The sequence below is a fragment of the Arachis hypogaea genome, chromosome 4 (genome assembly GCF_003086295.3).
Source record: "Arachis hypogaea cultivar Tifrunner chromosome 4, arahy.Tifrunner.gnm2.J5K5, whole genome shotgun sequence".
NCBI classification, from domain to species: Eukaryota; Viridiplantae; Streptophyta; class Magnoliopsida; order Fabales; family Fabaceae; genus Arachis; species Arachis hypogaea.
In genome coordinates, this window is record NC_092039.1 from 12,363,561 (window position 1) to 12,378,824 (window position 15,264).

At 34.0% G+C, this 15,264-nt stretch overlaps 1 protein-coding gene across 1 annotated transcript; it reads left to right on the forward strand.

The window, feature by feature from the left end:
• The first annotated feature begins 1,686 nt into the window (after window positions 1-1,686).
• On the forward strand, window positions 1,687-4,091 carry LOC112794204 (ferritin-like catalase Nec2). Its single transcript, XM_025836311.2, has 3 exons — window positions 1,687-2,012; window positions 2,901-3,132; window positions 3,714-4,091. The coding sequence occupies exons 1-3, from the start codon at window positions 1,687-1,689 to the stop codon at window positions 4,089-4,091; spliced, it is 936 nt and encodes a 311-aa protein (XP_025692096.1).
• Window positions 4,092-15,264: the final 11,173 nt, after the last annotated feature.

The window sequence follows — 15,264 nt, forward strand, 5'->3', positions numbered from 1 at the left end:
AACTGAGAATGTTTTAATATTTCATGGTTTAATTGATTAATTAATAGGTGGAATGAGATAAAAAGGATTTTATATTATTTTGCAATTAAAAATATTCAAACAAGTATTATTTTCAAAGTTAAACAAAATTAAAATAGACATGTAAGAAATTACAAATAATTATGCTCGCTAGACTAGGGTTGGGCCGAATTTCAGCTAACTCAAACCTTTTTCAACAATTTATTGAAGAGAGAAGTTTTTTATTTTATTTTTATATACCTATAACTATATTTAAAAATACAAAAAAAGTATTAAAAAATAAAAATTATATATATATATACATACATATATATATATATATATATATATATATATATATATATATATATATATATATATATATATGTTAAACACATATAGTATTATATTTAAATATTTAGATATGTTCACTATCAATTATATTATATGTACATAAAAATCAATCATTATATAAAATATATAATGAAATATTGTTTTATTAAACATAATATAGGAAGGTAAGGACAAGTTTGACGAAAGTAGTATTAGAGATATCAACATTACTCGAATCTACGGATATTTACTCTATCTCTATCCGCTCCGGTGCGGAGCGGGTTTTTTGCGGAACGGGATCTTGGCGGGGCGGGACTTGATCGGGTTTAGGTAATATTCGCTCTTACCCGTCTTGGTATATATATAATTTTAATATATAATATAATATAATATATGTAATATATGTAAAATAATTAATAAAATAATTAATAATATTATATTATATTTAAATTTTTACCTTAATTTATATTATGTATGCGATGATAGTTATAAAAATTTTAAAATTTATTTTATTGGTTGAATTTTAATAATTATAAAAACGGATAAGAACCAAATAAATACCCATACAAATGGATTAATATTCAACTTTTTACTATCCACCATTAAAAATAGAATGAATTCTATGTAAATTATTGTAAAATAAACTAAGATCAGATAGGACAAAAATCCGTTCTATTGGCACCTAGAAGTGGCACTCAAACTCCCTTTTCTCGTAGAGAGGGTTTAATTCCCATCCAAGTATGTACTGCGAAATGGATGGATGATACTTGTAGGTTGGGTATACTATTATCCCTAGAGTTTAGATAATTTAGATATAAAAATTCCATAGAGACAAAAAAAATTTTATATTTATTTGCAAAATTATCGATACACGCACATACAATGGATGATCCAATATTATTGGTACGACCATTGTAAAAGGAAAAAAAAAATCAATTATAGGTCGAAAAAATTTATTCTCAATATTTTATCCCATGTATATAATTAAGAATTTCCTTGTACCATGTACATAGCCTACCTAATTATTATATATATGTATAGCTAAGAGTATTTATTTTCTCTTAGAAGACTGAAGAAATTTTCTTGTATTTGGTACTATTCATCCTTGCTACACTCTCTAGGTAAACTAACTAGGCACAAATCCAAGTTAATCTTTCAAAGCTACCCCAACCAGAAGTTCAGAAAAAAGAATAATATAAGACTACTCGTTTAGTCCCTCAAACTCAATTACCCTAAAAGCAACATGCATTTCGCCACGTGACATTTCATTCCTTTTTATATATAGAGAGGTACATGCATGCATGCAACATCAACAAGAAGGGAAAAAAAAAAAAGAAATATTCTAAAAAGAAAAACATGGCTGTTAAGATTATTTCAAAATCCACCAAACTCTTTGCTCTACTACTAGTGCTCCTCTCTTATTCTCCTAATGCAGTTCTTGTGGGATCAGTCACAATTATTGCACCAATAACTGATGATCTTCTTTTTAAATTTGCTTTGAATTTTGATTACCTCTTTGCTGAGATCTTTTTGAAGGGAGCATTGGGTCTTGGATTAAACGAGGTTGCTCCAAATTTAGTAGATGGAGGACCCTCTCCTATTGGTGCCAGTGTGGCCAATCTTGGTCCCCTTGTTAAGGATATTTTCTCCCAGATTGGTTACCAATACGTTGGACGTATAAGGTTCATTCTCTCGTAACAATCAATATATATATTCGTATGATTTGATTATTCTGTTGATTTTTATATTTTTATTAAATTTATAATTAGATTTTTATATTATTTTTTTTTAAATTTTTATATTATTTTTAATTTTATAATTAGATCATTTTTAATGTAAAAAATATTAGAGTTAATTAAATATTTTTTTATAAATTGAAGATATTCATAATTAAAAATTTAATTAGATATTTGATCGTATATATTTTAAAAAAAATATTCTGTTAATTTTAATATTTTTACTATAAAAATAATTTAATTACAAAATTAAAAATAGTATAGAAATCTAATTAAAAAAAATATAAAGATCTAATTAAAAATTTAGTAAAACTGAAACTAACAGAATAATTAAACATATTTTATTCTATATAATTTTAATATATTTTTTATATTTTAACAAATATTTAATATGTATAACTGATTTTTAATTATCATTATGAAAATCGAACCGAATCAAATTAACTAAAACCAGTTAATAAAAGAAATCAGTTAGTCAATTGAACCCATATAATTATTAATTTAAAATAATAAAATATAAATTTTTTTAAAAATGATATAATTTATATATAAATATATTATTTTATTATATCCAATTTAATTTTGGTTAAATTTTTAAATTTTTAAAGTTTTAAATTTTTTATTATATTGATTTAATACCTATTCGATTTATAATAATATTTTGGAGATAATAAAATCAATCCAATAAACATTCTAAAATTAATTTGTTTAATATTCATTAATTATCTCTAAAATAATTATATAATTTTAGATATCTAATATTACTATTTTAATATATACATAATTACATAGCATGATTATATATAACTTTGGTAACATTAATTTTGGTTGCAGGGCAATAAAGAGGACATTGATCAATGGTGGGATCGCAAGGCCATTGGTGAATATAAGCTCAGCAACATTTGCAGAATTCATGGATAATGCCTTTGGAAGACAACTTGTGCCTCCATTTGATCCCTATGCCAATGACACAAACTTTTTGCTTGCAGCTTATTTTCTTCCTTATATTGGTCTTACTGGCTTAGTTAATGCCAATGCACTGCTCCTAACTCCAGCCGCCAAAACGGTAATAGTAATAACTATAAAGTATTATTTTAATGTTAAAAAGTTAAATTTAACTTTGTTTTTAATATTTAATATACTTTATTTTTTTTATTTTCTAGTCAAAATTGAATTATTTTTCTAAAATTACTATTTTTCTTTAATTATGATTATTATTATTATTATTGGTAGAAATTTAGATACAGTCAACTTCACGTAAAGTTGATAATTGAGAGCCGTTAAATGAAAATTTAGTCAAATTATTCAAATCATTTAACGACTTTTTAACTATCAACTTCATGTGAAGTTAGCTGCGTCTGAATTTTCACCTTATTATAATTATGATTTATACCGTTATCTAAAAAACTTATAATAAAAAGAGATATTTTAAAAAAATTTAATTTTAATAAAAAAATTAAAATACAACAAAATAAAATATTATTTCATAAAAGTAATACGATTGAAAGTTAGAAACAAAGTAAGAACTTAATCTAAAGGTTAAGAATTAAACCTAATAATAAAAATAAAAAATTATAAACTCTGAAGCCTAAAATAATCAAATATATAACCTAATTCACATTATTTGATGGTGCAATGCAAGTGCAGCTTGCAGCAAGAATTCTAGGTGTAGAAGCCGGGCAAGATGGGATTATCCGAACGCTGCTATACGAACGGCGAGACGAGATAGTAAGGCCATATGATGGAGTGAGTGTGGCAGAGTTTACGAATCGAATCTCGGATCTTCGGAACCGGTTAGGGAAGGAAGGTGTGAAAGATGAAGGTCTTGTTGTCCCTATTGAGCAAGGTGCTGAGGGCAGAGTCACTGGCAATGTTCTTTCTGCTAACAATGATTCTCTTTCATACGATAGATCTCCACAAGCATTGTTGAGGATACTTTATGGCACCGGAAATGAAAGTGTTCCTGGTGGTTTCTTCCCTGATGGAGCTAATGGTGTTCTAGCTGATTCTTTTCGGCTTCTTTGATGCTATAAATAGTTATAACCATCTAATGAATAAAACAATCAACAATGCTATATTTTGTTGAACAATAATTATTGGTTGCATGTTATATTATATATATACCGGGTTATTAAAAAATTTGAACATAAAAAAGATCATATGATTTGAAAACATATTCTATACATATATCCTATAAATTTAGTAGGTAATTAAAATTTTCCTTTTTCCTTAATTAATTAGTTTTATGATTCCCTTGTATTTTTCTTGATTATTTTAAAATTTAAGTTTAAAACAGAAACATAGTGGTGAAAAGGATTGAAAAATTAATTATATTAGGTATATATCAAAATCAATTATAAAAAATAATTACTATTAATATAAAATATATATTAAAATATAAAATATATATTAAATATATTTATATATAAATACATAATAATTAATTATGATAGTTAATTTTAATATACACTTAATATTTTTGTGAAAAACTTTATGTAAAAAAAGTTCAACAATAACTATATTATTATTATGTTACTTATTACAAAGGAAAATGTATAATTCTAAATTAAGAATATGATAAATTTTCTGTCAAACAACCTCCTTGTAAAATGCTATACAAGTGTAATTATTTGTGTCATGCACGTGATACGATTATGATGGTTTCAGTGGCTAAGAGAAAGGGGGGTTGAATCTTAGCCCCTTTTTTTGGTGCTAACACTTGCTGATCTTCAGAGAAGACTTTTCTGTTTTTGCTCGTCACTTGACACAAGCAACTTTGTTTTGTCTCGTCCCTTGCCACGAGACTTTTTGTTTTGTCTCGTCACTTGGCACGAGATAATTCTGGTTTTTGCTCCTGTGTAGTAGAAAACAGAAATGGAGTAGAAAGAGAAGAAGATTGCACTCAGATATATCCTGGTTCGGCTGCTAAGTGCAGTGTAGCCTACATCCAGTCTCCATCACAAACATGATGGAATTTCACTATAATCAATCTGATTACAACTTGTAAAGTGCTAACCCAACTTACAAGGGGATTCCCACAGAATCATGATACACAACATAGATGAACAAAGGACCTCTAAGACATCTATGGCTTTTTCTTTTAATTTTGCACTCTCTGCCTTTTTCCGCTCTATGGCTTTTTCATACAAACCTCACTTGTTTGCCTTTTTCCATGAAACTCAAGACATGACAAAATTAAACAGAAAATACTAAACAGAATACATTGAAGGAGAAGAGAAAACTGTTAGCTCAGGTAGCTCTGAGAACTCTGTGCCTTGCACTCTCAAATTTTCTCCTTGCTTCAAACAGTGGTTGTTCCCCCTTTTTAAAGAAGAGGAAAGCCTCCACACTTGAAGCCAAAACTGAACCAACTTCTTCCTCCTTCAACAAACACAGAACCGGTTCGGCCACACAGAGAGAGAAGAGATAACCATGCATTAACCAACATGCAATTACCTCTAGTCCTTTCTTGATCATCACCCTTCATCAATCCGGGCTCTCCATCCTTGGCTTGCTCTCCAAGATGGATTTCTGGCCCTTGATGCCTCATGATGATAATGACTTCATCTGCTTCAATCTCTGCCTTCAACCATCACTTCGCCACTCTAGCTACTCCCTGTGGTGGTTGAGCAGAATCAAAGACAAGCCATGCTTCAAGAATCTCCTCTAGCTGGCCGAATCTTCTTCTTCCATTTTTGAGCATGAAAGGCTCAAGATAGCCTCACCAAATCTAACCACATTTGGTGAATATCTTAGCCACAGCTCACTTTTATTTTGGTATGTTTTCTTGCCATCATAGTGACGGTCTTTAGGCTTGCTTTCTCTCCTTTTCGGTAGCTCACTTTTGCTTCCATGGCTGCCAATATTTTCTGTGCAATAACCGAAGAGAGAAAGAGATGAGAAAGAGAAGAAAGAATCTGAAGTAAAGCTATTTCAAAGTGATTAAACTAATTGATTGAAAATAGCTTGCTTTTACTTCCCTTAGTTGGCGTGTAGCAATGATGCCTTTAGTCAAATCAATCTTCTCTCACTTGCTTATGTTTCCAATGCATTAAATTAAATTTGAATTCCATCCAAAGTGAGGAATGGAATCCGTTGGAAGCATTTAACCATTTTTCTTTGCTTCTTGGGTTCGGTCAAAGCATGGAAACATTCATCAAAATTGAATTTGGGCCTTGTGACATTATAATCAAAGCTGGCCCATTTGGATAACATTTGCTTTCCTGATAAAATTGATTTCGGATCAAGCATGGAAAGCACACAAGAAAGCATTTGTTTGGGCTTGCAACAATAATATTTATTCTGGCCCATTTAATAATTCAGCCTCATGTAGCAATGCTGATTTTTAATTTTGGGCTAGCAACATCTTTGTTTTCCGGCCCAAGATAAATATGCACAACAAAATTATTAATTAGGCAAATATAAATTAAAATCAAATTAATAATTTTGTAATTAAGCATTTTAATAATGTTTGTTCATCATCAAAATTAAATAAGAGTTTTCCAAACTCATCAATCTCCCCCTTGATGACAAACATTATTAAAATTGAAATGGAAAGAAATTTTGAGATTGAGTAAAGAATACTCCCTTTGAATTTGAATTTCTCCCCCTTTCTAAATGTCACATAGCTCCCCCTTGATGTATGCTTATTTTACCAAGGGAAGCACTAACCTGTAACATTTAAAATCAAGCTTCAAGTAACAATGTTATTTAGCAAATTTTATAATGCTAAATGCTTGATTTATGAGCAGTTTTAATTGATAATCAAAACTCATTTGATATCATAAACTGATTTACTGCTCAAACATTTTATACAACACAAAGCTATCCAAATAATTTTCAAATATTTTCCTGTTTAGAATATCAGAGCAAAACAATATGATGAAAAATATTTGAAGAACAAAACAAGGCAGTTTTGATATTTTACACAGTTTAAAGGAACTGCCAAAAATAAATTTTCAATCCAACAAGTTTATCAATGATGAATCAATGAGCCAGGCATCAAAATAAATTAATCATTATAAACCTAATGCCAAATAAACTAATCATGATAAACTAAAAAATGCAGTTCAAACAGTAATGATCATAGTAAAACAAATGCAATAACAACATGCATTCTTTGAACAAGGGTGATCATGAATTTTCAAATGAAAATTTCATCCCCTGTTCCCCTGTTTTTCCAGCCCCTGTTTCGTTCCAATTTCAATTTTGGAACCTAAATTTCCTCCCCCTTTTGTCATCAAAGGGGCACCTGCACAAACCATGATTAACATAACAAAAAGTTCAAGATAAAATAGCAAGAGTGTATCAAAGTATCCTAGAGATTATCCTACAGCAGTGAGTATCAAGTCATGCTTATACAAAAAAGGATTGAGCCTAATGGAGCCAATATCAAACAGAGTAAAAAATCACTAATCATCAGAGAATTGAATATCTTCTTCCTCAGCGCCTCCTTCACTATCATCTCCCAAATCCTTGTTAAGGTGTTCCAGCATCAAGTTGACCCTTTCTTTGCAATTTTTCCAAGCTTTCTCATTCTTATAAGCTTGCTTGCGGGCTTCTTTATGAGATCGAAACATCATGTCTGCCATGTTTGAAAATTCTCCCAAAATCTGTTGAATGGATCTAATTGTTTTGGAAGATTCTGGCCTTCCTTCATGCTCACTGTCCGATTTTCGCCCTTTGGTTTCCTTAGTTGCTCCTCCACCTCGGATTGTAGACACATCATTTTCTACCTTCTCATTCAACAAATCAACTTTAAAGTACTCAAATATTCCAGTTAAAAACATACCATAAGGCAGGTTAGCCTTTCTGGTGCTTCTAACAGAATCCCACATGTGTCTAATCATAATATAACCAAAGGAGATAGGAGTAGAGGTAACCAAAGCAAACAATATGAGACAGTCAGAAAATGTTACTCGGTTGTGTGAGCCGCTTTGGGGAGTCAGAATATGAGTGATGATTCGGTGAAGTAGAGAGTTGACTGGTCCAAGGGCTTTGTGGGTTGGAATGGTGCCATGCAATCCAGAGAGATTCTTGCAAATGTGCTGGAGAACGGTATTGTGTGAAACGCCAAATTGTGTGTCCCATTTCTCCACCATATATGCTCGCGGACCTTCATCCTTGAAGCCCAGGGTCGCTCCAATTGTCTCAGCATCAAGGGCTATTTGAACCCTTTTGACATAGGAATGAAGGGTGCCATCAATGAGTCGCATATTAGCATAAAGTTCTCGAACAAGACCTGGGTACACTGGTTTTTTGATGAGGAGCAGAGGCTTCCAGTTGAGGAGTTCAAACAGAGAGGGAATGTTGGTGCTCTTGAGGTTTTCGAGGCTAACAAGATATGTAGTGCACAAATGACGCTTCTCCATAACCTCTTTGTGAAACTCAAAAGAGGTACAGGAGTTAAATCTGCTTGGATCAAAATGAGAGTGAGTCTTGCCATACTTGTCTCGGAATTCCATGGATTCCAAGTTTGGAGGTTCAGTTGTGTCATTGAGTGCAAACCCCTGATTCTTCTTTGAGCTTTTTCCGGGGGTAATCTTCTTCGGTGATGAGGGTGGAGGTGAAGGAGTAGGAGAAGTATGAGATTCTTGCTCTTCTTCTTCAACTACGGGTTTCTTGTTCTTGCCTCGGCCTGAACTCTTGTGGGCAATCACCTTTTTTCTCATGGTGGTTGTTTGTTTGGATGGTGGTGAAGGAGAAGATGATGAGGTTGAATGAATGTGGATATGAGTGTGGGTTTGAGGCGTTGATGGTTTTTGAGAAAGAAGAATTCTTTCACTCTTTCTTGGCGCGGTTTTCTTTTTCATAGTAATGGAGGAAAGAAATATGAAAGGGTGTGGTTGATAACCGAGTGGAGTGGGAGAGAAGCAAGGTGGGTGACGCATTAAATGTGGCTTGGAGAGAGAGAATGATGGAAATAATGATCATTAGTGGGCGGTTAATGACCATTATGGGGTGGTTATTACCCAAAAAGATGATTTCCCTTTTAACTTTTGAAATCTAAAACTGAAAAGTTGTTGCCTTAAATCAAGGGATTAGATGGAGAGAGGGATTTGATTTGACAATAACCACTTCCAAGAAGATATGATGACACAAGGAAGAAGATTCTTATGTACATAGAGAGATAACTAACAAAACTGTTATGGTGGGGTCATGAAATTTTGGTGGGGTCCATAAAATTTGAATTCTGCGTTGCCTCCCCCTTGACCACAGCTCTTCCATTATGCCATTATTTTTCATCTCGTCCAAACCTACGAGCAAAAACTAAACAGAGTCAACTATTCACAGATTTTCAATGAAACTTAAATCAAACATTCCCAAACTTTTTCTCAATGTACAGAATCTGTCTTCACAGAGAGGTTTTGTAAAAATATCAGCAATTTGGTCTTCAGATTTTACAAATTGAATATCAATAGTACCCTTTTGCACATGTTCTCTAATAAAGTGATATTTTATCTCAATGTGCTTAGTTCTTGAGTGCAGAACAGGATTTTTTGAAATGTTTATAGCACTCATATTATCACAAAATAAGGGTATACTATTGATTTTTAATTTGTAATCTTCCAATTGTGTTTTTAACCAAATTAGTTGTGAGCAACATGCAGATGCGGAAACATATTCGGCTTCAGCAGTGGATAGAGCCACTGTGGCTTGTTTCTTGCTTGACCACATGTTGAGTGAACTTCCAAGGAAGCAACACATGCCGGAGGTGCTCCTCCTATCCACTCGATCTCCCGCATAATCTGCATCACAAAAACCTACTGCACAAAAGTCATCAGATTTAGGATACCATAATCCATAATTACAAGTTCCCTTAATGTATCTAATGATGCGTTTAACAGCCGTAAGGTGGGATTCTTTTGGATGTGATTGAAACCTTGAACATACACCCACACTTTGGACTATATCCGGTCTAGAGGAGGTAAGGTACATGAGTGAACCTATCATTCCTCTATACCTTGTTTCGTCCACATCTTGGCCATCATCATCTTTTTCAAGTTTAGTATTGGGATGCATAGGAGTGCCCATTGATTTGGAATTTTCTAGGCCAAACTTTTTGATAAGTTCTTTTGCATACTTTCCTTGGTGAATAAAGGTACCACTAGGAGTTTGCTTAATTTGGAGGCCAAGAAAGAAAGTAAGCTCTCCTATTAAACTCATCTCAAACTCACTAGTCATGAGTTTTCCAAACTCTTCACACAAGGAAACATTGGCCGAACCAAATACAATGTCATCAACATAAACTTGAGCAAGAAGAATATCATCATTAGATGCTTTAATGAATAAGGTAGTGTCGGTGGTTCCCCTTTGAAAATTATTTTCCAACAAGAAGGCACTAAGCCTTTCATACCAAGCTCTTGGAGCTTGTCTAAGACCATAAAGAGCCTTAGTTAATTTAAAAACATGATTTGAAAATTCTTTATGTTCAAAACCGGGGGGTTGAGCCACATATACTTCCCTATCAATAAAACCATTAAGGAAGGCACACTTAACATCCATTTGAAACATTTTGAAACCCTTATGGGCAGCATAGGCAAGAAGCAACCTAATTGCTTCCATTCTAGCTACCGGAGCAAAAGACTCATCAAAATCAAGCCTTGTTACGAACAACTTGTCCATCCTCACCAAGTTTATTTTTAAAAACCCACTTAGTACCTGTTACCTTCTTACCATCCGGATGAGGTACTAGTGTCCAAACCTTATTCTTGTCAAATTGAGCAAGCTCCTCTTGCATTTCTTTGACCCATGATGGATCCTCAAGAGTTTGTTTGACATTGTTGGGCTCTATTTGTGACAAGAGAGCAAGATTGCTAGGTTCGGTTAGCCTTTTGGTGGATGATCTTGTTGTTACTCCTTGAGAGGGATCACCAATGATGAAGTCATGAGGATAACCCTTCATAGACTTCCATTCTCTAGGCTTTCGGACAGGTGTTGAGCTTTGATGAACTTCTGGTGGTCTCACTGTTTCAGTTTCTCGTCCCTGCTCAGGAGACAAATCGGAAGTTTCTCCTTCAATCTGACGAGATAAAATTGGACTGGCAGATTCTTCATTCTGGACAGATTTGGGATTTTCTTTGCTTGTTCCGGCTCCTTCTTCATCTGAATCATTATCTATCACAGTACTGGGAATTAAGTTAGAATCACAAAAAGTAACATGTATGGATTCCTCTATTGTCCTATGTTCTTTGAGATAAACTCTATAAGCCTTGCTTGTGGTGGAATATCCAACAAACATTCCTTTATAAGATTTTGGATCAAATTTTCCAAGGTTTTCCTTATTGTTAAGTACAAAGCATTTGCATCCAAAAACATGAAAGTACTTAAGATTTGGAGGGGTTCCTTTCCATAGCTCATAAGGAGTTTTCTTTAACCCTTTTCTAATGATTGTTCTATTCAAAATATAACATGCTGTGTTCACAGCTTCAGCCCATAAAAATTTAGGAATTTCATCCTCACATAGCATGGCCCTAGTCATTTCTTGAAGGCTTCGATTCCTTCTTTCAACCACCCCATTTTGTTGGGGCGTTCTAGGACATGAAAAGTTATGAGAAATCCCTAAGTCATCACAGAATTTTTCAAAATCTTGATTTTCAAATTCTCTTCCATGATCACTTCTCAAATGGGCAATTTTCAAATCCTTTTCATTTTGAATTTTCTTGCAAAGGGTGGAAAAAGCATAAAACGCATCATTCTTATGAGCAAGGAAAAGTACCCAACCGAATCTAGAGTAATCATCAACCACGACAAGACCATAATGTTTACCTCCCAAACTTTGAGTTCTAGTAGGACCAAAAAGATCAATATGTAACATTTCCAATGGCCTTTTGGTTGAGATTCCATCTTTTAATTTAAAAGAGGATTTTACTTGTTTGCCCAATTGGCAAGCATCACAAGTAAGATCCTTATCAAACTTGATGTTTGGAATTCCTCTAACCAAATTCTTTTTGACTAGCTTAGAAATTTGGTACATGCTAGCATGACCCAACTTTCTATGCCAAAGCCATTTTTCAGATTCAAGAGAGGTAAAGCATGTTACATTTTGTTCCTTTAAGTCCTCAAGAGTTAATCCATATACATTATTGCATCTTTTAGCTTCAAATAAAACATCCCCAGTTTTCTCGCAAACAACTAAGCAAACAAGCTTCTTAAAAATAACTTCAAAACCCAAATCACACAATTGACTCACACTAAGTAAGTTATGTTTCAAACCATTTACAAGAAGCACATCATTTATACAAGAGGAAAAGTTTTTACCAACTTTCCCAACAGCCACTATTTTTCCTTTTGCATCATCACCAAAGGTAACAAGTCCTCCATCATATTTATCAAGCTTTATGAAGAAGGTTGTCTTTCCGGTCATATGCCTAGAGCATCCGCTATCCATGTACCACATATTTTCCTTTTTCTTAGATGCTAGGCAGACCTACAAAATAAACTCAAGTGACTTTAGGTATCCAAATTTTCTTGGATCCTTTCACGTTAAACCATCTCTTGTGTCCCAGATCATTATAATAAAAAACAACCTTGTAAACTTTATCACCTATCATTCTTTCTCCAAAGAAACATTGAACTGGAAAATGACCACTTCGGTTACAGAGTCTACAAAATCTTGGAGTTGCTGTTTTGTTAAAGGAAGTTGGGTCTTGATACTTAACATCATTCGAAGATGAAGCAATGTTTTCAAAATGTGATTTTTCAGATTTATAAAAACCCAACCCAGCTTTATCATAAAGAGGTTTTTGACTAGCGAAGATTTGATTCAAATTTTCAGAACTTTGGGTGAACTTGGCTAAGTCTTCCTTAAGTCTTTTAACCTCTTTAAGCAACTCTTCATTTTGCTTAAAACAATTCACATATGCAAGGACAGAATGGTTACTTTCACAGCTTCTAACTTGGGCTTTTAACTGCTTATTCTCTTCCACAAGATCACAAGCAGTTTCGGCCTCTCTTAGTTTTTCTTTGAGAAAGTCATTTTCAGCTTTAAGAATGAAATTTTGTTGTTCAAGATCTTGATTCTCAGTTAGAAAACATCTTATTTTTTCAGAAAGATGGTCTATCATAAGATGAAGGTCTTTCGTGTCAGGGTTTTGAAATGATACCTGATCTATCTCATTTGCCATGAGACAGGGCTGTGATTTAGTCTCAGACTCTTCATCATCATCATCTGAGTCATTTTCCAAATCTTCCCATGTGGCCATCAGTCCCTTCTTCTTCACCTTTTTCGGCTTCTCTTCCTTCTTCAACTTGGGACAATCCAATTTGAAATGACCCATTTCCTTGCAATTGTAACAGGTTACTTTGCTAAGGTCTTTCTTCATCTTCCTTGAGCCGCTGCCTTTCCCTTTGAGTTTCACCATTTTCCTGAATTTTTTTGCAAACAACACAAACTCATTTTCAGAAGAGTTATCACTGGATTCATCATCCAGAGGGTTAGTCATAGAAGAAAAAGCAATTCCTTTCTTTTTTGAATCTTTTTTCAAATAGGAGTTTTCAAAAGCAAGAAGATTTCCTCTCAAATCATCAAGTGTCATGGAATCTAAATTACTACTCTCAGAAATAATTAAAGCTTTTGTTTCCCACTCTTTTGTGAGACATCTCAACACTCTTCTCACTAGCACAGATTCTGAATGTGTGATTCCAAGAGCATCTAAGCCAACAGTGATGATATTGAACCGTTCGAACAGTTCATCAATAGACTCTCCTTCCTTCATTGCAAACATTTCATATTTCCTGTTTAACATGTCTGTCCGAGTCTTCTTTACGATGGTAGTTCCTTCATGAGTGATTTGCAACTTGTCCCAGATTTCCTTTGCCGTTGTGCATCGTGATACTCATCGGTATTCCTCAAAGCTGATAGCACAGTTGAGCAGATTGGTTGCCTTGGCGTTTAACTCCACCGTCTTCCTATCTTCCTCGGTCTAGCTTGCTTCTGGTTTAAGAGAGATTACTCCTTGAGCATTTGTGGTAGTTGGAAATTTAGGGCCTTCCAAGATGATCTTCCAAAGTCTGTAATCCATGGCTTGTACAAATATCTTCATTCTCTCCTTCCAATAGGTATAATTTTTCCCATTGAAGAGGGGAGGTCTGTTGCTTGATTGACCTTCAGCCAGATTCTATGACAACACATTTGCGCCACTGTTTTCTGCCATGAGGATCTTTACTCCAAGCTGCAAAGCTTGATCTCTTTGAGACCAAGCTCTGATACCAATTGATGGTTTCAGTGGCTAAGAGAAGGGGGTTGAATCTTAGCCCCTTTTTTTGGTGCTAACACTTGCTGAACTTCAGAGAAGACTTTTCTGTTTTTGCTCGTCACTTGACACGAGCAACTTTGTTTTGTCTCGTCCCTTGCCACAAGACTTTTTGTTTTGTCTCGTCACTTGGCACGAGATAATTCTGGTTTTTGCTCCTGTGTAGTAGAAAACAGAAATGGAGTAGAAAGAGAAGAAGATTGCACTCAGATATATCCTGGTTCGGCTGCTAAGTGCAGTGCAGCCTACATCCAGTCTCCATCACAAACATGATGGAATTTCACTATAATCAATCTGATTACAACTTGTAAAGTGCTAACCCAACTTACAAGGGGATTCCCACAGAATCATGATACACAACATAGATGAACAAAGGACCTCTAAGACATCTATGGCTTTTTCTTTTAATTTTTCACTCTCTGCCTTTTTCCGCTCTATGACTTTTTCATACAAATCTCACTTGTTTGCCTTTTTCCATGAGACTCAAGACATGACAAAATTAAACAGAAAATACTAAACAGAATACATTGAAGGAGAAGAGAAAACTGTTAGCTCAGGTAGCTCTGAGAACTCTATGCCTTGCACTCTCAAATTTTCTCCTTGCTTCAAACAGTGGTTGTTCCCCCTTTTTAAAGAAGAGGAAAGCCTCTACACTTGAAGCCAAAACCGAACCAACTTCTTCCTCCTTCAACAAACACAGAACCGGTTCGGCCACACAGAGAGAGAAGAGATAACCATGCATTAACCAACATGCAATTACCTCTAGTCCTTTCTTGATCATCACCCTTCATCAATCCGGGCTCTCCATCCTTGGCTTGCTCTCCAAGATGGATTTCTGGCCCTTGATGCCTCATGATGATAATGACTTCATCTGCTTCAATCTCTGCCTTCAACCATCACTTTGCCACTCTAGCTACTCCTTGTGGTGGTTGAGCAGAATCAAA

Excerpts from the sequence above, each read along its gene's own strand:
- LOC112794204 (XM_025836311.2), top strand. The coding sequence starts at position 1,687 with ATGGCTGTTAAGATTATTTCAAAATCCACCAAACTCTTTGCTCTACTA. Across the intron at positions 2,013-2,900 it reads CAATACGTTGGACGTATAAG|GGCAATAAAGAGGACATTGA; the intron begins GTTCATTCTCTC and ends TTTTGGTTGCAG. Across the intron at positions 3,133-3,713 it reads TAACTCCAGCCGCCAAAACG|CTTGCAGCAAGAATTCTAGG; the intron begins GTAATAGTAATA and ends ATGCAAGTGCAG.